The 27,451-nt window shown below is 40.4% G+C and overlaps 2 protein-coding genes across 2 annotated transcripts in view; both read right to left on the bottom strand.

Annotated features, from left to right (window-relative positions):
* Positions 1–2,341: 2,341 nt before the first annotated feature.
* On the bottom strand, positions 2,342–9,794 carry cbln4 (cerebellin 4 precursor). The gene is made up of 4 exons (XM_041058869.1): positions 9,781–9,794; positions 4,715–4,991; positions 3,289–3,405; positions 2,342–2,539 (listed from the first exon to the last, which is right to left on the bottom strand). The coding sequence occupies exons 2-4, from the start codon at positions 4,979–4,981 to the stop codon at positions 2,342–2,344; spliced, it is 582 nt and encodes a 193-aa protein (XP_040914803.1). The 5' UTR covers positions 4,982–4,991; positions 9,781–9,794.
* A 1,836-nt stretch (positions 9,795–11,630) lies between these two features.
* The window catches only part of LOC121195407 (formin-like protein 13), a 28,437-nt gene continuing 12,616 nt past the window's right edge, over positions 11,631–27,451 (bottom strand). The window contains exons 11-17 of the mRNA XM_041058856.1: positions 24,117–24,203; positions 21,092–21,244; positions 19,030–19,159; positions 18,885–18,917; positions 18,419–18,513; positions 17,984–18,067; positions 11,631–12,138 (exon numbers count right to left, since the gene is read on the bottom strand). Coding sequence (XP_040914790.1) covers positions 12,037–12,138; positions 17,984–18,067; positions 18,419–18,513; positions 18,885–18,917; positions 19,030–19,159; positions 21,092–21,244; positions 24,117–24,203 — 684 coding nt within the window. The 3' untranslated portion in view covers positions 11,631–12,036. The remainder of the gene's footprint in view (positions 12,139–17,983; positions 18,068–18,418; positions 18,514–18,884; positions 18,918–19,029; positions 19,160–21,091; positions 21,245–24,116; positions 24,204–27,451) is intronic.

Below are 27,451 nucleotides of genomic sequence, written 5' to 3'. Positions count from 1 at the left end.
GAAGGGGACAGCCATCACCCACTGTAAGCACACATTGAGCTCAAGAGCAACAATTACGAGATTTATTAATTCATCAGTTATCCCAGGCCGCCTAGTGAAAGCTATTTATGCTCACCAACTGTGACAGGAATCTGTTTATTATCAGCCTGTTAACCAATTATGGTTCTCAGATGCCCATTAAACTTTATTAAGATCCATAAACCATGAGTTGACTTGTGCAAGATTTATTATAAATACACAGGTTGAAATTACATTTATATACCACACATTTTCAACAGCAGATACGTTTTAAGAGAAATGTAATGCTGCCCGAACTAATTGTAAAATGTTCCAATAACAGCATATTTTATTTGTTTTTGCTATAATATCCACTCTTGCAAAACAATATCCACTTGTACTGTAGCAAATAAAGCATCATTAACATTTTTTTCTTTTTTTTTTGTTATGTTTAGGCACAAGGTCAGGGAAAGATTATCGTCTTATGGTTAAATATTCAAAAAGGCAACAGTGACTCGAAACAGCAACTTTAGAAACATATGACCAAAATGATTATCTTTCCCTAACCTTATACCTGCAATTACTGATTTTTTTTCTGGCCACTTGGAGGCATCAGAAACACAATGTAAACACAACACTGACATATATTTTCACCTTTTAAATTGTTAGGGTGAGCTTGTTAGCAAACATTTGTCTATTTACACATCCGGCAATGATACGGAGCAACACTAGCATTCATTTGGACATTAGCATTCATTTGGACTTGTGTTTCTGGCCACCTGACAAATGTAAGTCCAATATTCACTCTCCTTTTTGCTCCGGTTTTGGTCTCCACCAAGTCTTGCCGGAAATATCTGGCTCTTCAGCTGCTAAACGCTCCACTATGCTCACCAGCTGTTGGTTTATTTTATAGATCACTTTATGCTTTTTTTCCTCAGGTTTGTTGAAAGAATAGAAATAAGTTAATTAATGGTATCTACAGTACATATACAGTATTGTTTTCTGTTCCTTAATTTAGAACAGGAACTACATTATATGGTGCACCTTATTAAGAAAGGATTGAGTTTATAGTCAACACTAAGAGTAAGCAGCTTTACACCAACATTGTGCTATTTGGTGCCAATGAGAGCAGAACTTAAAGTGAAAGGCCATAATACAAAAACAATGAGCTGAAAGACACTAAAACGTTGAGCTGAGTGGAACTGCATAGCTGTGGGTTCACCACTATGAGCAACACATGCAGTCATGTGATCAGCAGGCAAGAATTACATTTCCCTTGATATGTATTTGGCAAAACTAATTGGTGGAATATAAATGTAACTTCAAAGAGTCAAGGTGGACAGGTAAGATAAACTGACCAGTCAAAAGCAAAACATCAGCATCAGCTACGAGGCTAAGTGATCAGAAACATGATGAAATCTGACCTCTGATCATGGACACAGTATGACACAACGGGCCCCTGGGCACAGACATGTACAAGGCCCCTGAACAACCCCCAGACTGAAAGAAACACAGAATGGCGACAGTCATTTTGTATCTCTTAGTGGTTGTTTGGCATCTTGGTGTCTCTTTGTAGTTATTTGGCGTCTCCTTGAAGTTGTTCTGCCGGTCTCTGTGTTTACTTTGTGTCTCTTTGTAGTCATTAAATGTCTGTCTGTGATCATTTTGCATCAGTGTGTGGTAGTTGATCGTCTCTTTGTCATCATTTGGCGTCTCTGCCTCTATCTCTGTTTTGCGTGTCCCTTTGTAGTTCTTTTGTATTTCTTTGTAGTTATTTGAGGTCTCTCTGTGGTTGTTTGGTGTCTCTGTAGTTGTTTTGCGTCTCTTTGCAGTTGTTTACATCTGTCTGCCATCATTTGGCATCTCTTTGTGGTCATTTTGTGTCTCTTTCAGTGACATTTTGCCCCTCCATACCGAGCAATGTGAAAACTGTGGTGATGACAAGTCACACGAGTAACACAGGCATATATAATTCACATCCAGATGTACTAGAATGCAACAGTTGCCATGAAAAAAAAAATCAGTATGCTAAACATATTCCAACAAGTCAAAGTTTGAAAGGTACTTTTGGGATGTTTTAGTGTTCCTCTCTGTGGCTGCTTGAGTGACAGGAACATAGAGTAGGGATAGAGAACATTTCAAGTCTCTTTCATCTGGACAGGGACTCAGCACTTCAGAGAATGTGAACGATTTCCAAAGTCTTATTTCCCCTCTCTGATGTTATCCATTTCCATCTATCATTTTTCAACGATCTGGCAGGATCCACCCGATGCAGCGGCAATGTTTTGATTATACAGTGACAACACGTTATGAAGAAGTCAGTAAGCCTACAATCTTCTTTTCTTTACAGAGGGAACACGAGAAAGCCAGAAAATGTTGAGTACTGCCATCCACCAACTAGGTTTCCCTTCTCCAGCTTTAGGTAGACTTTGTCCTCCTTTTCAAGATAAAGCAGAACTCCATTGGTGGCTGCCTCACGAGTTACATCTTTGTCTCCTGCAAAGGCAGAGATGACTGGTTTCCCATTCAACATCAGGTTCACCTGGACAATCCAGAAACAAAAAAACATAACCATCAGCAACAGTAATGCAAAGGGAACAGTTTAGAAGATGTGTTTACTGTTATTTGCAATATCTTAACTTGAATTCTTGTTACATTTAAATAGTGTTAAACCCGTCATATAACTACCAGAGTTTATTTGAAGAGCCAAACTACTTGTCACTTTCTTTCCCCAAGTATCTTTGCTATGCTTGTTATTATCAATTGGCATTTGTATTTTGTATTTTTGTTATTGTTGGCAAATACACTGGTTATTCCAATTTTTTTTTTTCTATTTTCTTCAGCATTTTGTGCTACCAATACATTTTGATTTTAGGTGTTATTGGTTTTCTGTTCCATTTGGTGAGACGTTTTCATAAGCTCCATTTTTGTTTCTTTAGATCTTACAAGCACAATCGTTTTTACTCGTTTAATGCATTGTCGGGGTTTTTGTACATCCGTTGTGTTAGTTGTGCAAAGAAAAATATGAAACTAACCTAAAACAAACGAGGGCATACCCTCTTAATTTTTTAAGCTGTGTCTCTTTTAGTGGTGAATAGAGTTGTACCAATACAGTTATCTTATTTTGAGATACTGGTGGGAGGGTATAGCAATAGAAGGGAGGGTCCAGATAAAATAATAGCTTAAAGAGATGATTCAACGCCCCAGCATATATTTTGCCCCAGTCCAATACTAAAACAGGTTTACTACTGAATCAACTGTACAGCCGTGTGAAATCAACAAAAACAATACCTGTATGGTCTGACTCTGGTACACTTTAATGACATGGAAGTTAAAACTGTAGATTCCTTTTCTTGGGGACAAGAATACTGACTCAAATGTGAAGTAGTTTCCTATATTCACAAGAACCTACGAGAGAAAGGAAAAAACACATTGTGACAAAGGCGTTTAGATAGTCAGCAGTTCAACAACAGCTTTAATTTAAATGAGGCTTTATAGGATTATGTATGTAAATAAGGAATCAGCCATGCACACAGGATTCACTGTTGTGACTACCAGGCTTCCCTCCTGTTCACACACAGACAAGTGAGCGAAAAATATTTAATTCAACCTTTCTTCTCAAATGGACTGAACCCAGTATTTAACACAAATATAAAATGATTCCTGACCATAATAATTAGATGAGAAATGGATCTTGTCGGTAGATTTTAGAGACAAACTCTACTTTGAGGTGAAATGAAGGATTTTTTTCCCACAGGTCACACTGACAAGACAGTGAAGAATCAGAAGCTTTCTTCAGGCTGTGACACGTGCAGAATATCATGATGCAAATTATAGACTTGATTAATATAAATACGTTTTCTTACTTTTGCTTGCTAGAAATGATGCACCCTGAATATGTCAGTCAGAATATACAGCACTGCACTTAACACCGTCTCCTGAGGCTCACTTTCTAATTCTCTCAAGTCACATTAGACATACAGTGTTTACAGTAACAGAAAATGAACTTCTTTAGGTGACGATTGACGGAGGCAGCAGAAGCTCTTCTCACTACCTGCAGTGCCTCTAACACTTGAATCCCACCTGTTCAAGACACCTCTGCAGGCTCAGCCAGAACCTTTGACAAATGTTGCTTTCATAGCAACAGCATGCACAGCGTCCACACCAATCAGATCACTTGCAGTGCGTTATGACAGCAAAATACCATGTTATGTAATTGAAATGAGAGGGCAGAGGATCAGTTGAGTGATGTCGTTACAAACACCTTACACTGCCCACCGCTGTATGACTAATCACATTCTTGTTGTTTGTGCTGTTGCTTGATTTGTTTGGGTGTATCATGTAGGTGACTGTCTGCGCGCGCGCGTGCGCGCGGTGGGGGGGGTGTAGCTCAAGGCAAACTGGTGAGTGCGTGTGCGGGCTCTGCAGGATGCGCGCCATCAGACATAATCCAGTCACTTTCAAACCTGCTCGCATGTGATACGTGAACTTGTACAGTGTCTGCATGCTCAAACCGAACTCTGGGGTTCAGCTGCACTCAAAACTGCAACGACACTTCACTGTTCTGCAATAAAAACTCAAGGGCTCCAGAGCTAAAACTGACCACTAAAGACAGTGTAAGGTTTTTGGCAAAGAGGCAAAACATGAATGAACTGCAAAATTATATCACAGGCGAATTTAACCACTTTTTTGTATGGTTTAATAAAATTGTCTTAACCTGGTCGAAGTAGATTATTCTTGTTTTGTTGCTCATCTCCGAGGGCTCATGGTTGTTGCTCCGGACTGCAGAGAAAGCCACCTTTGAGTTGGCGGCGCGCACTGAGATGCCGAGCGGAGAGGACGAGGTCTTCCAGTCCGTGGCCGGGTTGGAGTCGCAGACCACAAGGCATTTGCCCTCCAGGACGATCGGCTCCGTGTCGTTCTGAGCTCTGGCCACCTCAGAGATCACAGTCCAGCTGAGTATCAGTATGAGGGAGTTCACCATGGCTCGCTCTCTGTGATAGCTGTGACAGCAGCGCCGATTCGAGAAGAGAGACCGTCTCCTGCACCACACAAGTTTCCGAGTCCCTCCACTGGTCTCTCCCGCCGCAGACGCGTCTGACACTGTGGAATTCTCTTATTGGATCCACAGATGTCCCATATCCGAGTGAGGCATTAACAAAAAAACGAACCCTTATTAAGTCAACCGGTAAACAGAGAAATCACCGATTGTTGTCTATGCGTCTCATTTTCAGAAAGACTTTATTCAAAGCTCGTGGATGAGACAAAAGTAGACCATATGAAATGTTGTAGAGAAAACTGCTCCAATCTGAGAGGCGAGTCAGTCCACGAATCGTCCATAGCCCTCAGTCCCACTCCGAATAACGCGTCTGACAGCTGCTGTTCCCCGCAGTGATGTGCTGCACGTGTGCGCGCCCAGCCATCCACTTTACGCACGCACGTGGTAATAGTTATAATCAACTCTCCCCCCCGTAATTTGCCAAAGGCTTCCTCTAATTCTCTATAAAATAGCCTCGGACCAAAGTATACATTCATTATGTGGCTGTAATTGTGTGACTATAGATGACACACTGCGCATGTAATCTGACGGTTCATTTCTGAGATCCTGGAGCAAACCCATGAAATAATTATCCCCAAACACATTTCTGATGATTTTTCGGTTTTGAGTGACTCAGTAATCTATAAGTACAGAACTGAATCTGCCCTCAAGCAAGAGTTCTACTTTTTTTTTTTTTTTTTTTCCCGGTCCACTGTGCCTCAAAGTTTCACTGTAACGCAGTGACTCATCATAATCTCACTGCACAGGTGGGCTGAAAATTTCAGGTTTGACTTACAGTTACACAGCACAGGGGTGTTCCACAGAAGTCACCCCTGAATCCAGCGCTGTCAAAACATCAGGTGTGTACAGCTTATCTGACTGAAACTGGACGGCAAAGACTTTTGTCACCTAGTTAAGGAGAGCTTCGCATCAAATTCGTTATCAATCAATCAAACTTGATTTGTACAGCACTTTTCATACAGATAGGTTGTAGCACCCCCACCCACCATACACTCATGCACAGGGCCTAAGTCCATTAATAATCACAGAGTAAAAGTAAAACAGGGAAAACTGGATAAAAATCTTACAGAGACACAACCAGTGGCTCATCATTAATCTCACCTGTAATTTCCCCAGTGATCTGGAAGAACATGAATCTCTGATGTGGCAGCTGTTTCACTCTAACCTTACTGGTTCAGTGGGTTGTTGGATTCATGAATTCATCAGCTACTGTAAAATGTACTTGTCTGTCCTTTTATGGTGCATTAAATCAACACGTCATCCAAAGTGCCCTATACCAGAATATTGACAAGAGATTAGAAATGTGAGCACATCACCTCTGTCCTTGTGTCACTACAGGCTTCCCATAAAACAGCAGATCAATTTTAATGCCCTTTCTCTGACTTACAAACTGCCACGTCCTCTGGCTCCATCAGGTTTTAACCCAAAGGAGTCCACTGCAGCTTTAAAGTCCAGGTAGATAGACAGATAGGTAGGTCTGTAAGTTCCAAGTCTCTTAGAAATAATTGCATAAATCAGGACTAATTGTAGGTAAGTAGAGGAAAGTGTTTCAACATGTGGCGGGGTTGTTAGATAGTAGATCGATCAACTGATAGAAACCAGAAGCTTTGTTTTAATTATTGTCATTGTAAAGTGTGCCTTGTACTGTTAAACTTAAAAAAAATTACACAGTACAGCTTGTCATCAACAGATTTCAGGTGGTGCCCTGTGCATGAAAAAAGTTGATATCAGTAAAGTCAGAGTGACTGCCAACATCTCTGTCATGGAAAAAAAATCAGAACACCATTCAGCAGGTTTTTAAAATACAAAACAAAGCTGACACACCGTCTATCTAACTAACTATCCTATACATCCAATATTTGCCATTTGCACTGGGTGTTTTAGATCCTTGAATGCAGCTGTACAAATATGTCTTCACATGTCAGACACTGTGTTGTGTTTTTTTGCCATCAGTCCGTCTGCAAACACTAGACAATCTGAGTATATCACCTCCCCTACCTGAATAGCTGCCATTTTGTGAGATTTGTGTCATCACCCAGCTCTGACAAATGGTTCGGTGCCTAATGTCGTGCATGTCAATATGTTTCCATGGCAATAAGAGTTTTCAGAGCTGAGAGGCGCGGGCGATGGTAATGTGCCAAGAAACACTTTCCTTGGAAATTTTACACAGGAAAACAAAGTTGTCTAACTTTTATTTGAAGAGCGTTGCCTGTTAACTGACCTAAGGCCTCATCACTGAGAAAACCTCAGCCACTGATGCCTGAGGGGTGTTTGATTATCTGAATAATCCTAGGAGCTTTAGGTCACATTAACTTTTTTTTAACAGACTAATTTAATGAGATAAAGAAAAAATAAATCCTGGAAAAAAAAACCTAAATCTGTCGTGATGAGTCTAACATGGAAAAAAGTTCTTCAAACAGACACAATTGCCACCAACTCCCATTTGGTCAGATTTGGTTGGGATCCATGTTGGAAATGTCTGTGTCACTGACTCAGAATTGAATCATACAGCTATTTGTGCAGTGCAACATTATACTGGCAAGAGTGCAGCCTGTGATTACTGTCATAATCTTTCATTTACTTTCTCACAGAGATGATTTCCAAATTGTTTGTGAGAATTTAAACGCATTGCTTATTTAACTGAAATCCCATTAAAAAAAAAAAAAACCTTTCAAGGCTGATGGAGCAGCATAACCAGGACTTCTGAGGTCACATATGACCTTTTCTCATATGCTGTTATTTTGACTGAAAAATGATCTTAGTAGTAATATCACAGCAGCCTTTATCTTTTAGTCAGTGTCTTTGGTGTAAGAAAAGCACCAGCAGTTGTTAAAAAATACCTTGGACGTTGCCTTGTTGTTGTGACGGCGGTGCTCCTCAGGGTCCCTGCGCTGAAAGCTACTTCACCGTGGATCACACAAAACATTATCTCAAGTATTTGTGTGTCACAGTGTCAGGCTTAGCTGAAGTTCAGTAATTCAATGATTAGAAATCCAGTCAAAGCAAAAATCCTTTCATTAGATTGTGTGTGTGTACAGCAATCTGTGTTGCTACCAAACCCACCCTCCAGGTGAGAAGATGCCTCTAAAAATATTTTCACTTCTTATCTGATAGGAAACAAATCGCATTAATATTATACCTGCTGCCTCCAGCAATTATTTCCTTCTAAAACGCAGTCCATAGGGGACTTGGATCATGTTATCATCCGCTAAGGACAAATGAAAAGAAAGGAAAAATAAAATAAGACCCACCGCTGAGTCCTGAGAAAAAGAACAAGTGTCTGAGCGATTTAATTAGTCGTCAAAAGGAGAGTTTGCACTCTGCATATAACACGCTGACCATGTCGAACAGCCCTGTCGCACATAATGAGCGACTTTGGTAATCTTCAAAAAGGCGCGGGCTCATTTTGACACTGTCATTGTATATACTTAAACACTAATTAAACATAGATCCACAGTGGTGCTTGTACCACTTCTCAAAGCAATAAAATATGCAATAGACCAAAGTTAATCAGAGATGAACTGTCAGTCACTGACTGAGGCACCTGCTGTTCTTCATAGTTAACATTTTGTGTGAGTGGAGATTTTCCAAGTTTGGCTCAACAATTTGGGAGTCTCCAAATCAACATCTCCCAGACTCTCTGTTCAATTTACATTTCAGTGTTGAGCCTTGTAGATGGAAAAGGTTGCAAAATGTTCTCAGATTTGCTCCTTCATGGAGATCGGAGGCTGCGATCAGCCTGGATTCAACCATTGTCTGTATGCTCAGTTTATTCCAATCACTGACATTTTCACCAAAATAGGATTCAATTTACAGCTTCTGTCTCAATCACCTCACTTGCTGAACTCATAAGAAGGCGTTTACTTGGGTTTTTGCACGTCAGAGAGCCTCACTTTTGCTCTGTCATTGGTCAGAACTGCTCAGTCATTCATTGAGCAAAACAAACTTTTCCTACTGATGACACTGGGTCCTGTATCATGACGGACGTTAATGCCTTTCGTAATTGATTTTTCTGGCCAGTTTGGGGGCAGCGCAACAGGCTGTAAACACAACATTGAGATATTAACTTCGGCTCAGAAATATTGCTCTGTGGTTGCTAAACGCTTCATTATGTTCACCAGCTAGTTGATAACTTTGTCTGTTGTTTGGTGCAGTGGGGTTATGTGGGGGTTTTTTGCTGAAAAATGCTACCTGCTGTGGCTGGAAACTAGATTGATGGGAGCAGTAAGAGTGGACCAAAACAGTAAAGTTGTGGGCAAGAAAAATAAAACAATGAGCTGTAGGAAACTAAAATAAACCATAGAGCTGAGACGGTCATTCGCTGAGGGTTCATTACTATAAGTGACACCTTTAACACTGCATGTAGTCATCTGATCCGTTATCATTGTAAGAAATATTGATTAGAGCAGCTTTAAAGTGATAGGCAGGTGTGCTGAAGCTGCTGAAATGTGACCCTGAACAAGTTTACTTATGTTCAATGAGAATTTGTTTTATTCCCTCAGCTGCCAATTAAGCAGGCAGAATACTCAAGACAAACATATCCCAAAATAGAAATGCAGTCCAACATGGCACCAGTTACAGATTTGCATTCAGCGTGCGTCTCTGTGTTCTTAAGAAACTGTGTAAAATGGATTTACGTTACAAAATAAAGCACTAACAGCAAACCAGTGAATAAAAGTCAGTAACAACACACCTTTTCCACAGAAGTCACTTTGACATGTCACAGTAGGATAAGTAATAAAATAATAAAATGAATCCAGTTCAGCTGTTGTTCAGATGCAGGGTCCTGGCATTGTACCCGCTGGCTCACTGTCACAGTGTCATGGCTTAATGGGGACACTTGAATAGAACAGAGCCACCATTGATGGTATTAACAGCTGTGCTTTTATGAATGTGTGCTGTGGAACAGACCTATGGCTGCTGAAATAAGTGTTTCGTCAGCTGCCTGAAAATAAGGATTTAGGAATTAAAATAAAGAAGAAGCAGGACAGGCAGGTTGGAGAAGTTGGCATGCAACGATGGCACGGAGATATAAACAAAGGCGGAAAAGCTGAACAGATGGTTTCCCACACAGTAAAAACAAACAGATGTGATGTTTTAGATCTGTTACAGACATTCAGCCATCGGAGGCGGTTGTACAGTTTCGTGAAACTGCTTGTTTTTCTGCTGCCAAGATGTTGCCGAATTTCGTTCTTGGAGTAGGAATAATAATAATGAACAAAAACACCTTCTCACCAGCAGCTTCCTGCTCCAGCTGCTGGCTAATGAACTTTCTCCACTGGAGCGCAGGAGTGATTTAGTGCCTCAAAGACCAGAAATTCAAACCACTGATGTACATACATCTTAATTCTTTTTGAAAAAGGCTTAAAGAGTTGAGGGTAAGAAAAAAAAAACACCCAAAAAAGGGTTTTGCATACCAAATAGAACTAAAATATTCTGACATGTAGACAAACATAAATGAGCGGAGGAAAAAAATCTGTTAACTTTTTATATCCAGACCCCTAAAACCTGGTAATGACCTGAAAATTTTAAAGTAAAAAAGCTGTGTACAGCACAGTCCATGCAAACTGATATTTAACCACCGTGAAATAAAGTGTTTGAGAAATAGAAGAAAAGTGGAGCAATATTGACTGTGATGTGTAACGAGGGGGCATTAAATGCACAGTTATTGTATTTACGTGTCTGTGGTTCTCTATAAAAGTGAAACTAATCCCAGACTGAGAGAAAATGGAAACCCGTGTTATCTGAAGTGACTTTTAGTGTTAGGTCACTTATCCTTATCTCTTTTTAATTTCAAAAGCGACATAACGAAGCTATGTCCAAAAAAAAAAGAAAAGAAAAAAAAAGCCTTGATGATCCATCCAGCTTCAATTCTAACAAACTGGAATAAAAATAATAAGATAAAGCTCTGTGAAGGAAACATTACATTTAATGAAATAGTTTTGCCTGTTTCCTGCTAATGAATCACCAGTTTCTGCAGATGCAAAGTTTTAATTAAAATCAGTGGTTTCTTCTTTCTTGTACAAAAAAAAAATGTGCAACTTTTCCTTCTCAGTGAGGGGTCTGGTTCATTATACCACCATGGTTCACAGTTATAACTACAAATAGTGTTTTTGCTGTCAGCTGATTAAAATGTCAGACACACAAAAGCTATGCGTTACACATAAATCAGTTCTAACCAGCGCTGAGATACCTTTGTACCTTTTGAAGGAGGAATTTGTTGTTGCGCATCATGTCACGGCCACAGTGCAGATGTGGTCCTGAATCGGAGGCGGCCTTGGAGCTCCTGCTGCAGCGCCGCGAGAGGAAATGTCCCTGACCACAGCACGATTACATATTCAGAATAATGACGCACCCAAAGTACACCAGCCTCAGCTGGCCTCTGAAGTGTTGACTATTTATTCCTCTGCCTCAGAGCATCCAAGTGCTTCTTACAACCGAGGGGTTTTAAATCCCTCATTACTGATTTGTCTCAAAGTAAATGTGAAGTCAACCCAAATCAAACCAATCTCCGACAGGAAGTAATGCAACTTTGATCAGTTTAATATTCTCTGAATTTATTTCAGATGACATCCTGTGCACGAGCATCAGTATACACTTCCCGTGTCTATACAAGGATCAAGGATCAAGGATCAAGGATCAAGGAACTTTATTGTCATACCAGGACATTTACATGTTATGGTACGAAATTAGTACTCAGGTCCCAGTTTAAGCCATTCAGAGCCGTGAACAAAATGAAGTATAAGTATACAATGAATCACATTCTGGGCACATTATAAAATAAAAAATCTGTGCAACAATAACAGTGACAAATACAAAAGTTCACAAAAAATCAAATCGAAGAAACATTTTCCTCCATCATTAATATTTGTAATGTCCTATAATATTCTCATTGTTTGAACAGTTGACTAAACCTTTTCTGTTTGATAAGCATCAATGCAGTCTCAGTTGTTGCTAACATGTGCTCCATACAGTACAAGTTATATCACTTCAGCATGTGCCCTCTTGAAATCGTGGATGAACTGACAGATCAGCCCAAAGAGCTCCTGAGAGTCTTGATCCGCAGATTCTCCGAATTTAACCTGGGCAAGGGAAAGAAAGGATTGGACATTAAAACCTTTAGTTTGTATGAATATTATGTGGTTTATGTAAGGAAGTTCAATGTTTATTTTTAATTCTGAATCGTGTATTTGGAATAACCCAAAGTTATGAACTGGTGAACAGGGTAGAAAAGAGAATCACAACATTAGCAGACTCATACGAGGGAGATGGTCTGCAGTCGTATGAGAGGCTGGTTAATGAATACAACCCGCCCGGACGTAGTTTCTGGAAATATTTGCAACTCCGACGCCTGCTAATCTACGTTACAGGGGAAGGAATCCCACCTCAACAGTCGGATCTTCTCAGATTACAAAGATAATGAGTCTGGGACACGAGGCATCTATCTATTATGCAAGGATCTTCCAGCAGGCAGCTTCTGTATCTTATACCCCAAAGTTAACTTAGGCAGCAGATTTGAACATTGATGTTACAGAGAAAGAGAGAGATCATAAGTGTGAAAACGTTACAAGGGTATCGAGAAACATCGAAATTAGATTGATCCACTCTAAGATTCTCGATCAATGTTACTGGACCCCCTCCAAATTATTTAGAATTAAGCCTAGGGACAATGCTGACGTTGATGCTGGAAGTGCTGCAGCTCTGAAGCTACTCTCATTCACCTACTCTGAGAAGAAGAAAAAAATTAATCTATTGCTTGTGGAAGGGATTAGACTGTGGTGTGTATTCTTGATTTGCATGTTTTTTTTAAAAATATATTTATATCATTATTGTTGTTGTTAGCCTTATTTTTAGAGCTATTTTTTATTTTAATTCATGTAGGAGTCATTTGATTTATTGACCAGAATGTGACCATGCTGATATAAAAATTAAATGAAGTTTTAATTACAAAAAAAAAAACAACAATTAAAGCTTCTGACACCTTTTAGCTTATCAAACTTCATTTACAATTAACAACTGTATTCACTTTCATCAGTGAACTGGTGCCGGGGCCGTGCATATTCTTCTTAACTGTGGTCTTTTGATGTAATTACCTCATATCCTGCTTCAGCATGCAGTCCATGCTTTGAGCACACTTATACAATGAGGTAGCCGATGCACTGCTGAATTAACACTTACACTTAGTGGTTAAGGGTCACCAGCGTAAAAAATGTTAGTAATTCTCAAGTCAGACTTTATCAGAAAGGGTCACAGTGGCTGAGCGCGCTAATTGTCTCGTCGCATGCTGTCGCCTGTGCAGGTTGAAGTTCAGGCTCAAGCGGCTGCCGTCACTCTCTCCTCATTTTCTTGACTCATTATGTTTTACTAATTTCAAAATGCCTGCACATACCACATTTCCCTATTATGTAGATGTGATTACTGATAAACAAGCATTATGTGTTATAAATTTCATAACACAGACAAAGAGCTGCTTCCCTGCACACAGACAGGGATGATATTTTCTCGCCAAAAATCAGTTCCACAAATAACCCCCCGGAAAACCACAACTTGTTGTTTTTACACTTTGGTTTTGTACCGATTGAACAAACAAGATGTAATATGTCCGTTAGAGAGATTTAGAGAAGCTGGTTAGCAGAGTTTTTTTTAAACTTTTGGACAAAGCCTGGCTAGCTGTTTCCCCCTGTTTCCAGTCTTAGTGCTAAGCTAAGCTAACAGGCTGCTGTTTCATATTTACTGCACAGACATGAGACTGATATCAATCTTCTAATGTAATTTTCAGCAAGAAAATGAATAAGTGTATTTCCCAAAATGTCAAACTTTTTTCTTTAATTTTAAATACTCTTTGTCACAACAGTTAGTTCTGGCTGGTTTGGATAAATCGAGTTTTTCTGGAGGCAGAAATAACATCATTTGTCAGTGGTGAAGCCTAAAAACAAAGGTTCAAGGCACCTAATCAAAGCCCAGTAGAAATGTGGAGCTGAGCTGGCATTAGCTGATTCATTCATGCTCCACAGTCACTGACTCATGCAGGTGTACATTGCAACAATCATAACCTCACACTTCACCGGTGCTCTGCTCACACATTAATGCGATCTCAGTTTGCTGCAGCAGCTCCCTCCACCAGCCCACCTGTGTGCTCTATGCTTGGTATTGTCCATTTCATGTTTATGTGTGTTTGTTAAGGGGGATTAGTTCTCCCAGCAGAATCCTCTCCCTCAAACAGCAGAGCCTCTTCAGCCAAAATCTAACTGTATAACCGTTTGCTATACACGCTCAGTTCCTGCAACCAAGAACTGCTTTTTAAGAGATGGACAAATGGAACAATCACAAACTAGATTTGCTTTAAAAAAAATGTGCTTATAAAATTATGGGTATTAAAAAAATACATTTTTAAAGTGAATGTAGTTAAGAAGTGTAATAGCTGACTGAGTATGTTTACATTAAAGTGTCTTCTAACATTTCTAAAGGGTTTACACAGATGTAAGACAACTGTTTTGCTGGAGGGAGATGTCAGTTGATTATTAACACCTGTTCTCTCTACACAATATACCCTCCACGGGATTAGATCAGAATCCTGTGTATTTTTACATAAACATGCTGTGCGCAAAATATCAAATCTAATACCGCACTCCAAGGAGGCTTTAGGAAAACATACAAATCAACATGCTTCCATTTTAACAAATGAGGATAAGAAGGCTAATGAGAGTGACTGATGGTTGTACTGGTTGCATGTGTACCGTACCATGGCAGCAGGCGCTAAGCTTCAAAATAAAGAATTATATTTAAAAGAAAAAAAAAAACGGTTTGTGATTATCTCCAAACTGGCATCAGACATGCATAACTGGAATCTACCAATGTCAGTAGTAGAAGGTAGAGGGGTGTTCATAACACCCAGCAGAAGTATGTTGTATCACCTCTAATCTGCAGGTGGGAACTATTTGAAAAAACAAGATTAAAAGGAACTTATCTGTGCTTCGCTGAGGTGGAACTGATTTTGTTGTATCGCGTCTTACTGAGTTGGTGTATTAAAGATGTTATGAAGAGAAACTGGTAATGTGACACAGCTGTCAGCCTTTAGTGTTGATGTTATGACAAGGCATGCAACATGTCAGACTTGTGCGAATCTATCACATTATGAGGAATTAGATGTGTTGCAGCAAAGCATGTTACATCAAATGTCTCCTCCCATTTAGTGCTGTGAGCGGTTTTTGAAATCGTGCCTCCAGAGAAACAGCTACGAAAAAGACCTCTGCAAAAATCAACTCCTCGAAAATTTCATGAGCCCCTTCAATGTTTTATACATTTGAATGTTGGTTATTCAGGGGCATCATTACGAATTCTCCCCCGTGACAAGATGTGACTAAATATGACGCCTTTCCCCCAACCTGCTGCTCTTTCGCAAAACACCACAGCCCAGTCAGTCTCAATCATTTTCTCCAGTGCTCCTGAAGGGGTTTATTGTATATTCAGGAGGTTTCACACACACAATATTAGAACACGTTCCCCCGCACAGTGATATCGAGGCAGGGCAAGGACGCAGGTGGGGCAAGGGACTGAAAATTGGGCTGTGTCCATCTTCTCATGCCACTGGTCTGATTTTGACTAAACTTTGAGAAATGATGCTTGATGGCTCTGTGCTCTGATATTTAAAGAGGACACAGAACGACCCAATAGGGACGCTACAATTCAAAAGCAACATTTCAAATTGTATTATTTATTAGAGCAAGAAAAATCGCCTGAACTACAATTTCTCAGGATTCGATTGGTCCGACTGTGATTTAAACATGCCGGGATGATGGTGCGTTTTGGCACCGCTGCCTGGTGATTAAAAATATAACTCCTGGCCTGAAGGGGACACTAAAGGTCAAACTGTTAAACTTTAAAAGGTCACAGCCACTACACCACAGGACCGCTTTTAATGATACTTGGAGGAGTGATTTATGTTAAGGATAAGAAATAATATGGAATTTAACTTGTGAGTATATTTCACTTAAAAGGTGCAGTTTGACATTTTGGGAAATACGGTTATTTGCTTTCTAACCAAGAGATAGATGAGAAAATCAATACTACTCTCGTATCTGTACAGTAAATAAGAGGCTGCAGCCGGGGAGGAAAGTTCACTCGTCAGCATTTGAGACACGTTTCTTTGAAGCTCTGTCAGATTGTGGCAAAAAATTAAACTACAAGTAGTTTTATTTGCAGATACGTTCTCTACTCGAGTGAAAGCAGATCCACTCCAGAGGAAAATACCACTCCAAACCCTCACCCTGAAGTGGCCCGAACTCCCTCCACAAATTAGATCCTGACCCGTTGACCATCTTGACTGGGAGCAGCTTGAAACAATGCTTGCCACCATGACAGGTAACATTTGTGGGTAAATTCACTTCAGTCAGGCGAAGCAATGAAGTAATCAGAAAATTCTTGAGCTGGAAAGCATAGGCACTGTCTTCATGCTAGGCTAAGCTAACCATCTGCTGGCTGCAGCTTGACATGAAAGGCAAGGAAACTAATAAGCAAATTTCCCAAAATGTAAAACTATTCATTTAGCTTATGAAAGCCTGGACAATACATGTAAAATCCCCATTGTTAATTTCTCCTATTAAATACACACCAGTCACAAAGGAAGAGATGTAGATAAAGAAAGGTAGAGAAGGGTTGTGTGGTTTCGAGACAATGATGATTGTGACAACTGGGCTTCAACTGAGCACCAGAAGGATATCCCATACTCTCATTTTGTAGCACACTGACTGTGCTCAGTAACCCGCCCCTTTGTTTGGTTGTGCACAAGCTGTGGAAAAACTGTGGAGTGCACAGGAATCTAATTGTGTGTCCTGGGTAACGCAATTCCTTGCCAGGCCTAAAGCTCACAGCTCATGCTATCATATCTCAGTGCTCAAACGCAGCAGGAAGGGTAAATGGGCTCTATGATGATGGATTGTCCGTAGAGATATGGGAAAGGTGAGAAAATAGACACTACCTTTGTATTGATTGTTTTTGGTGGAGACTCTATAAAAAGAGACATAGCACCTGTTAAGATGTCAAAAAGCGACTTGAGCTCTATAATCTAACCAGGTTAGTGAGCAGAGAAAATATTTTCCCTTATAGACAGTGTGATAAAAGAACACACAGGGACCAGTGTCTCCACTAAATCTGATGATATGTGTGGCAGAGGAGTTTTCTTGCAAGTGCAGTTCTCAACAAAACTCATCAAAGACTATCATCATGTTTGGTCTCAGAGAGTCCAGCCAGCATCAGACAGCACTTAAATCAAATACGTCAAGTATGAATGAATGCACTGTAACACATGACCTATATATTTAAAATGAGATAACACTAAATGAAAAAAAGATTAGCCCAAATATGAACAATTTTTCCTTGAAAAAAAATAAACAAAAAAAAAATGTGGTATGTGTCTTTGTGGGATAACGTGTTGCTTTTTTTTTTTTTTTTTAAACCACATCAGAAACCCACCAGGGGTGCTCTCACAGCTTCTCGTTTATAATCTTGTGTCGACCATTTGTGGATGCGACATCACACGTTAAGAGTCAGGATGAACTTGTCTCTCACACTTTCTGGCTACAGGAGAAATGGCAATAGTTCCCCAATCCTGCAGAAATTATCCAATGGACTAAGTATAACATGCTTCAAAGCTGCAAATCAGTGGTGCTTGCTGTTAAATGATGTGGAGGACACGGCTGTACATTCTATATCAGATGCATTATATCCTCATGAAAGACTTCAAGGACACCTGGTGCAAAATAAGTAACCTTGGGGACTTCCTCTGAAATATATGTACTCTCCCAGTGTCGGGTGGGGAGATAAGATGACAAATAATTGAAGAGGGTCATCTAGACACCACTGGAACAGAGGACAGTCCATCTCCCAGGCTGTACAAAAGAGATATTGAAATAATAACTCAAGGATTACCAGTATGACAGAGTAGAGTTTTTTCATCTCCTCACACGTCTTCGTCAGCGCCGCGAGATCCGTGTTGTATTTCTCAATTGCTATCTGGGGTTTAAGGGAAAAGAACAGGGAGCTCCCGGTGAGTTTGTCCATCCATTCACATATTCATTTAGTCAATCAATCACAGCTCAAACTGATTGTTAAAATGGCTTCACTGTTATCTCTCAGGGTTACGCTCTTCGCAGCCTATACTGAAGGAGGGCATAGAAAACAATGTTTGGTCAGAAATTTAATTATTTTTACCGGAGCTGCCAACAATCAAATCAATTAGAATTTGATTTGCATAATTTGTATGTATGCTGCTTTGTCATGATTTGTGACACATAATCCAAGAGTAATTTAAAGGAAAAGTTTGTGTGTTATGTCAGAATAAGAGTATAGGGTTTGCTACCTCACCTTCAGATCTTTGGAGAAGTTTGGGTGATGAGCAGCATTTCTCTTCTTGGAAGTTTTTCTATACTGAATAACTTTCTGCAGTTCATTCTTCAGGACTGACGTAACACACACACACACACACCTCGGTTACCATCCATCATATTTGACCACTGAAGCAAATAGCTGCTTTAAATCAGACGCTGTCTCCTGTGTGATCCTGTGAAGAGTTTCATTTGTGCTTGTGGCAACTGTTTGTAAGCCATCATATAGACAGTATATTGGACTGAGCCTGTATAGCACCTAGACAATGAGCTCATGGTGTTTCACAAAAGTATACTCGAACTACAAATACAGAAGTAAATGTTACTATCACACTTCCTCACAAATAACTTGCGTTGGCACAAAAAGGAGGGTCAGTTTTACAGTGGTCTCAGCAAATTTAAGAACAACAGTCTTTGGACACAGTAGTAAAATGTGATCTACTCACCATCTACTTCTGCGGTCAGGCCCTTGATGGACGCTATCCAAAACAGAGAGGGGGAAAAAAAAACCCACAGTCGACTTAACAGACCTCAATTGAAAAGTACCACACAGATTTTTTCAGCTTCTATCAAATCTTGATTAGCAAATACCTCCAGGGACAGTTTCAAATTCTGCCAACTCCTGGGTAAAAGTGGCCAAGCACGGTTCATGCAACATGATCTGCTCCACAAGGGCATGGAGCAAGGTGAACTTCCTGTCTCTCCCGCGGAGCTGAGAGAGCTGGGGAAAGAGAAAACAGAGTTTAAAAAAAAGCTATAAAAGCTATATAAAGGCTATAAAAACCTGTAGTTCCCTGCCACACAGCACAAGGACTTATAACATAAAGGGAAGGCGACATACTGAAATACTGTATGTGCACTGAATATCTACTCCTATTTGTGCTGTGACAAAAAAAATGCAGCCTCCTTAAGGTCAGGGACAGAATAGGATGGCAGCACACAGATTCTATTCACACTTGTACTGATTGTAAAACAGTTTGTAAATACCACGTATGTTTTTGTAGTTTTTCTATTTTTATTTTTACTCTTAGTAGTAGTAGTAGTAGTAGACAGTGGAGTGCGAGCAGTAACTGTAGCAGGAGTGACTGTGATTGCTTTCATATTGTGTTATATTTGTATAAAATGGTAATGATGACTCTAAAATTCAAGCCATGCTGCATTTGATGGTGCCCCATAATTGAAATGCAAGTGGGACCTCTCTAATCCTGTGATAGGCACTCATAGTCTTTTTCTAGGCTATGTTGTTTACCAATTTAAGGCTCAGGCCAGCCTCTGAGGGATACGTATACAAGACATGCACCAAGTATTGATGCTCACAAGTGAGAAAAAAACAAGAACCCCCCAAAATATCTTCAGTAACCTCAATGCATTTTTCTTGGAAGCAGTCAGCCTTTAATTTGATGAGAGTCTGTCTCGAGCAGCAACAGTTTACTCTTCTCAATTAGACCTGGAAACACCTCCCAGGGAACACGGGGCCTTGGCTTCATTAAATGGAGCGGAGAATGTTTTACTTCTGCGCTAAGAGCACTGCCCCTCAAACCTTCCCTGTAGATGGTCTTGCACACAAAAGAGTGGTTCAAACTAAATTCAGAGGAGGGAAGAAAACACTTTCACAAACCCCTTAGTAAAAACTATACATTCATCATTTAACAACTTCTGAACATTAAAAGAATCATTTTGAGGAACGTACTTATTTGCTTTCTTGCCCAGAGATAGATGAGACAATTGACACCACTCTTATGTCTGTCCAACAGATGAAACTGTCCTCTAAAGAAACAAGCCCTTAGGTCGTCTGTGCAAGCAGCTTGTTACAAGCCATAGTTGCGTTTTATTGTTAGGTGACCTCTAGTGGCCGTAGTAATCATGACGGGGGTGAAGCAGGAAGTCAGGTGGCCTAGTAGAGAGACTACATCAAGGTGGAAGGAAGGGGCATCAAGCTCTTTGCTTCATTGTTCCTTTGGACCATGACCGCTTCACAACCTTAACCATGACGACGGAGATCTTCTAACATTAATGAAGTACTTATTTTAACCCAAACCACGATCTTTCCCCAAACTTAACCTCACACACAGAGTCTGAGGTGTGGGGAAAAAAGAAGTTACTGGTCCTGGCCAAGGAGTAGTTGTCATTTTTACACTTTGATTTTTGTACAAATTAAGCAAACTTTTTAATTTGTGAGGTTTAAAGGTGCTGGTAAACTAAATCTACCTAGCACCACATCTAAAGCTCGCAAATTAACATGATATATCTCATTCGTTTTACTCCATGTTTCCAGTCTTTGTGCTAAGTTAAGCTCACTGGGTGCCGACTATAGCTGTGGATTTTACTGGACAAATATGAGAGCGCTACGAAGCCAATAAGTGTATTTCCCAAAATGTCTAACTGATGATTCACTTCTGAGAGATTCAGCCACTTGTGGCCATACTATGGGCAAAGTTTCATTTCTCCTGTGAAGCCAGGCAGTGATGCAATCAGAACCTGTCAGAATGATTGTGTCAAAGACCTGAGTGAACCCAAATGACCGGAACAGGAAGGATGAGACAGAAAATTGAAAGAAGATGCACAGAAGCCCTGCTGTGTATATCAATGAGTAGTCTTATTAGCCTAGTGCTGCAACTCAATCAAAGGTCAGGAAACAGCGGTGGAGCCGTACTTTAGTTAAGGAGGAGAGACGGAATCCCTTGGCCTTTTCCTTTCCGGCATTCTCGTTGAGGTAATTGCCAATGCCAAGGAGGTACTCCAGCACGGAAACAAATGACCTGCAGTTGTACAGCTGCATGCACATTTTGATCTTCTGGTTAATCAGCTGGAAGACAAACACAAGGGCACAGAGCAAAGTCATTTCGTTCTGTAATCCAGCCGCACACGGGCTCTCACATTCATTTCTCCACACATCAGCTTTATGAAATTTAAGAGGAATGAGTGTGAAGCTTGTTTGTGGGTTCTCTGTGCTGACAAAAGTGCAAACAAAAATAAGTATTTTTTGGCTTGAGTATTTTATATCATGAAGATAAACAGCCATCTCTCAACACCTCATTTGACCCCGTAACATGAATAATCAGGGTCTTGTTTGGAAAGATTATTACTTGGTGTGCAGTTGTGTCAAGTACAAATATCCCTCTAGAATATTGCACAGTTTCTCTCTGTCATGTCTCTCTCATGTTGAATATAGAGAGAAATCACACTGAAAAACTGAAAGAAATGAAAGTAGAATTTTACGTTTTGCTGTTGGTGTGTTGGAGGAAAAAGGAGTTGACGCTTTGGGAATCGTAGTCCTTGACAAAGAGTTAGCTATTCCAAAGAAGGGCCGTGCCAGCCAGCCAGCAACAACACTCCCACCATATGCTCCTGGTTTAAGAATAACTTCCCAAAACCTTCCAGTGGGACGTCCTTAGTTACACAGAAGAGAAAGCAGATATCCAGCTACACCATATCAGCTGGCTTTGCACAGGACCATCTGCACCATTGTGGTAAACGCCTGTAGTTTGTATGAACAATAACTTCAAACAGCCCAGCACATGGTATCATTTAAGCTACTTTTAGACGGGCTCTCTGATTTGTCTGGGAAGGTAATTTGACAAAAATAACTCAAGAATTAAATTGTGTAATCATTATAGAAAAAACTGGAAGCGTGATGTTGTGTGTTGCTTGTTACTTTAAGGGTTTTATATCACAATTTTGCATAAATGTCTCTAATCAAATGAGACCTGTGGCAGCTGGCCAACCCCTCCCATCAGGTAAAACTTGACTGTTAGCTCATGTGTCATAACCATGAGCAGCAAAACATGAGCAACATTCCCTAAACTTCTTTTATGGCAACCGTCCACGAGAGAGTCCCAGATAGGGCTAATGAAAATTGAGGTCAGCAGGTCTGCAGGTCAGTATCTCACTACGGCTCCATATCACTCTGCATTTGCATCCATTCTCACTTTTGAGCAAGCCAATCAAACCCGAAGAACCTGATTTAAAACACTCATATGACTGTGGTCAGACCACATTTCAAGAAAAAAAAGTTTCATTTGGATTTGCTTCTGCACTGGACAGCTTCAGGGAATACCTGCCTGTCCAGAGCGCTTCCTGTTTACTGCATCACTGGCTTTGGTTCTGTGTCTTTGACTCTCTTATTTATATTTGGAAATGGGTGCAGACGGAGCACAGCAAACAGCTGAAGGAAGGAGCCGGGTCCACGATGCAGTGTAAAATCTGTCATCCTGGCAGTGAAACTTAGCACCAACAAGCACCACTGTAGGTGAGGAACATTCCCCAGGTGGTGGCTTCTCCATTTTCTCTTCTCAAGCCCTGACTGTCAGGTGGTGAGTAAATCCTCCTTAATGTGAGGGCCTTAAGAAGTCTGTCATGTCAGAGGATCGAAGGGATTTTGCAACAGAGAGGACCCTAACCTCTCAATGTTTAAACATGTACTGTAAGATAGTGGCACTCTGTGGATTATAGATTAGAGAACAGCACACTTTTTGCTACAGAGCACAAATACCAATGTTTGATCGAATTTTTTTTTATAATATATAAATCTAAGGCAGTAGAAAGAGAAACAACATCAGGAAGAAACAACCAAGAGTAAATTGAAACTTAATGAAATTGCTAATCTTTCTTGTCGAGTCATCTCGCCAGCACACAATATGTTTGTCTCTGTGTTTTAGACAAAGAAAAATTACTGTCACAGTCAATGGATTACAGTGCCATCATTCTTATCCATTGTTTCTCTTCATTCTCAGACAGTCAGCAGACAAGAGATTAGGGCTGAAGCACTGATGCTGAAAGAAACAGAAGCTTGAGAGAATCAAATAAAAAGAAAAGAAAGCAAAAAAAAAAAAAAAGCGACAGAGGAGCTGGGAGGTATTCTTGTCTGACTGCAATATCTTCACACCCTGCAGTCCCCAATGCCAATAAACAACAATCCTCTATAAGAGTGTTAACGATTAGTCTGACTAATGATGAACCTGGCATGTCTAAATACTTACGCTGCACCAGCCTTAAGCACTTGGCTAAGTGTGTGTGGGTTAAGAAAACGCTAAAATAAGCTAAAAATATATATATATATATTATGTTTAAACTGTAACTTTGTGTATGTTTTTTTTTATTTAGTTTTACCTGTATTAATTTAAGAGTGTCTTTCTTTGAAGAGAGTCCATAACTTTGGAGAATGAAGTTAAATTCATGAATTCTTTCACAGTCGTCCCTTGTGAAAACCCCAAAGTGGGTTTTCATTGGGTTTCTGATGACAAAAAAAAAAACTGTTTTACACCACCTACAGAAAAAAAATGGGATTTGATTTGATTAAGATCCACCTTTTCTTCCCTCCATCAAATGAAGAGAGGTGTCTTAAAGTGCCTCTCAAACCTTTCTGTTTTCAAGACACTTAACCATCCAGCAAATAGAATAGAAACTACTTCACTCACCACTTGAAACATAAAACCCAGACTGGAGAGAAAAAAGCTTTCAAGTATTAATGTCAGTTTGTCCCCAGATGTGCTTTTCATTTATGTCTAAAGCCACCATGTATCTGAACATTAGCATTTGCATTACGGAACAAGTTCGTGTTTCATCGTGTGTCTGTGGTTTTAGCCTTTTCCAGGTTGTGGGAACTGACTAGGCTTTAAAACAGCTCAACATGTGATTCAACCTTTGTGTCGACTCTGTAGGTGATCGAGTAAACTCACAGGCTGCAGGTCGTTCATGCTGATCGGGAGCTCTCTCAGAATCAGGAGCAGGTCGAGTTGTGTGCTCAGGTGCGGTATGTTGCACATCTGCATCAGGGAAAAGTGAGTGTAACAAACTGTGTGAATACAGAAGAGAGTGCAATTATCGCATCATCACACAAGCTATTTCCATGTGATTATTCAGAGCAATCTGAACGGCGGCGGCGCTGCTGGGAGATGCTGCGGGGAGAAACAGTCTGTGAATGGCTGCGGCTTGTTCTCGCAGACTCGAGTTCTTCGGCAGGATTACCTGAGGCGAAAGTGGAGTGCTGCGGGCCTGTCGACAGGCTGATTTAGCAGAGAAACTTAAGGCTTGACACCTTGAAACGATTGGCTGAGCTGCCTAGTCGACCTTTGTGTCGGTGCTAACCTCTAATAAATCACTCCACGTTGTCAGACCGTCTCGCTCATGCACGGCTACCATCTCCCAAAAGCCAAAGGGCACCTGCTCTGACGGATAGTCAAGGAAAGATGTTAGGATTACTGTTAGAGATTCAGACCATGTAATCATTTGGCTATTAAAAAAAAAAAAAAAAAAAATCCCAGAATGTGTCATCCTCCACGCTTTCGAGCACCATGCTCCTCATCTTGTCACATTTTCTGACACATTTTAAATTTCTAATGGGAGGTTAACAGATTCCACGCCAAGGCAGCGCTGTTAGAATTTAATTCCTCTGGGCTAAAACTGCATCCACACATTAGTCACCAAGTTGAAAGTGATCACATCAGGTGTTTTGCTGATTTTATCTTAGATGCAGGAGCAGAAACTCTCAGGGTTAACAAATTTAAGCTGTAAGAGGGAATACTCTGGGATTTCTGCAGTGAAACGATGACTCAGCTGACATGGTTTAGTAACATTCAAAGACCTCACAATCTGATCCGCCACAACATTAACACCGGTTTTAACACGGTGGTTTTAATGTTGTGGCTGATTAGCTCATAGCCAAAAGTGTTGGTACTCTTACACCTCAGTGAAAAAAAGGCTCCGTTCTTCCTGAGTGTTGAAGTGTTGAAATTAAAAGCTGTTCTGTCACGCATACCTGCATACCTTTAGTTTGCAGCAGATTAAAACCAGGAAGCTGCGATAAGAGTTGAATTATCGCTAATTTTACAAAGATTTTTTAAGATGGCCGGGAACAAAGTCATCGACTCCCCTTATCAGTGGTGATAAATCAGTGGATTGTGGTGATAGTTCAAGCAGAGTACTCTCTTCACTTAATGCCACAGGTGTTTTCAATCTCATAATCAGTCATTCAGCCTGTTTAAATGGAGAAAAGTGCTCATTGTGCTGTTTGGTATCACTGTGTACACCACACTGAACATGGACAAGAGAAAGAAAAGACTTGTCTGAGGAGATAAGGAAGAAAGTAATTGCCTGAGCATGGTCAAGGTAAAGGCTGTGAGACCATCTCACAGCAGCTTAATGTTCCCTGTGACCACGGCTGCTAATTTTAGTAAGAATTTCGAGGTCAGTGTGACTGTAACCAACATTTCTTGGCCTGACAGGAAGAGGACAATTAACCCCAGATTGAAAAGAAGGATAGTTTGAATGGTGGAAACACAACCGAGGAAAACTTCAAAACAGAAACAAGCTGACCTCCAAGATTAAGGCACAATCCAGTTCACAGTCCGTTCACACCATATGTCAAAGCAGGAAACCCCAGGAAGACCCCGCTTTTGAAAGAAGAAAGATAAGAAAGCCTGACCGGAGTTTGCTAAAATGCATGTTAAGAAGCCACAGTTATTGTGACAAATGAAACAAAAGGAGAGGTTTTTTTTTGTGAAGTCATATCAGCTCTGTGTTCACAGAAGACAAAATAAAGCTTTCAGAGAAAAGAACAGGATCCCCACTGTGAAACATGGAGGAGGCTCAGTTACGATTGCTTAGCTGCGTCTGACACAGGGTGCCTTCGGTCTGTGCAGGACACAGTGAAATCAGAAGATTAACGGGATGTCAGAGAGCTCGTAGCTCCTCCAACGGGATAATGACCCAAAACATCACGTCATCTAAAAGAACGGGTGACCTCTGAAGTGACCTGCTATGAGTCCCGATCTTAATCCAAAAGATGCCTCAAAAGGGTGTGCCACAAAATATGTTCCTGATATTTTTGTCCGTAACATTTTCATTTGTACTGTATTATTTAAAATAATTGGCTACATCAAAAATCAAAAGCAGCATGTCTGTTTTATTGATTACGGAAAAGAGTTAAGTGGATGTCAATTAATTTTGTCAGTTTCCACTTATTTTCAGAGAAAATTGTTTTTTTAAACAGAAGAGTATCAACACTTTTGCCCACATCTGTACAGTGTAGAGCTACACAATAGAGTATGACAGCCCACAAAGCATGATTAGGATTTGATTGGTTCAATTAAGGAAAAGGTCAGTACTTCAGTGCTAATATATTGAACATTTTCTGTAATGGTGTAAAATTTGTCCTCAGATTCCATTCTTAGGTCTTCCGCAGAAAGTGATTATTCAGAGCTGTTAGATAATCAGACGATTTCCAGCTGTCTAAAGGAAAACAAGACTGAGAGCCTACAGCCATGCTGGCAGCTCTGTGAGACTGTATTTAGCAACAGCGGCGCTTGAAGCTAAATGCTAATGTCAGCACACTAACAGTGACCTGCTTAGCAGGTGTAATGTTTACCATGTTCCTCATCTTAGTTTAGTCTGTTTAGAATGCAAATAGTGCCGCAACTAATGATTATTTTCATTATCTAAAATAAAATAGTGGCATTATGATGATTCATAAAGAACGTGTCAGCCCTCTCATTTCCTTTAATAATTTAATGGGTTTCAGTGCGAGAATGTGTGGAATGACGGTGAAAATTGCAGAACATTAGAGTGAGAAATCATTTCTAATCTTAGAAGTTTCGACTGATGGCATTTCAGGGTCTGTTAAGTGCAGTATTTGAGTACCTGCTGTAGTTGGCAGCAGTAAAGAGGACTGATTATGTTGTCTGTTTACATGAGGTTTCTGTAAGAGTTGCCCTGACTGACTCTTACATATGAAGTATGTTATGCCTGGTGTCAAATATTCCTGAGAGGCACTGTGGGCTGATCCTGCTGTTCATCTGTTACCCCCCCCCCCCCCCCCCCCTCCTGCAGCCTTGAGCCAACCACACATGTGTCAGATGACTGCCAGGCATGCTGGGAGGTGATAACCAGATGAATGGTAAGAGCCTGTCATGACACCCACAGTGTGTGAATTAGGACACAGGTGAATGAAGGCTCAACAAGCCCTCTCAAAGAAAGCCCCGCACGAGCAAGAGCCGCATTAGATTTTGCTTCAGTC

The sequence above is a fragment of the Toxotes jaculatrix genome, chromosome 2, assembly GCF_017976425.1.
Source record: "Toxotes jaculatrix isolate fToxJac2 chromosome 2, fToxJac2.pri, whole genome shotgun sequence".
NCBI lineage: Eukaryota > Metazoa > Chordata > Actinopteri > Toxotidae > Toxotes > Toxotes jaculatrix.
The sequence above is the reverse complement of the archived record's forward strand: the minus strand, read 5'-3'. Positions and strand labels throughout refer to the sequence as shown.

What these genes read in the sequence shown, in the direction of transcription:
- cbln4 (XM_041058869.1), bottom strand. Translation starts at nt 4,981, where the DNA reads ATGGTGAACTCCCTCATACTGATACTCAGCTGGACTGTGATCTCTGAG. An exon ending in GAATAATCTACTTCGACCAG is followed by an intron (nt 3,406 to 4,714) that starts GTTAAGACAATT and finishes TTTCTCTCGTAG; the next exon opens with GTTCTTGTGAATATAGGAAA. An exon ending in ACCAGAGTCAGACCATACAG is followed by an intron (nt 2,540 to 3,288) that starts GTATTGTTTTTG and finishes TGGATTGTCCAG; the next exon opens with GTGAACCTGATGTTGAATGG.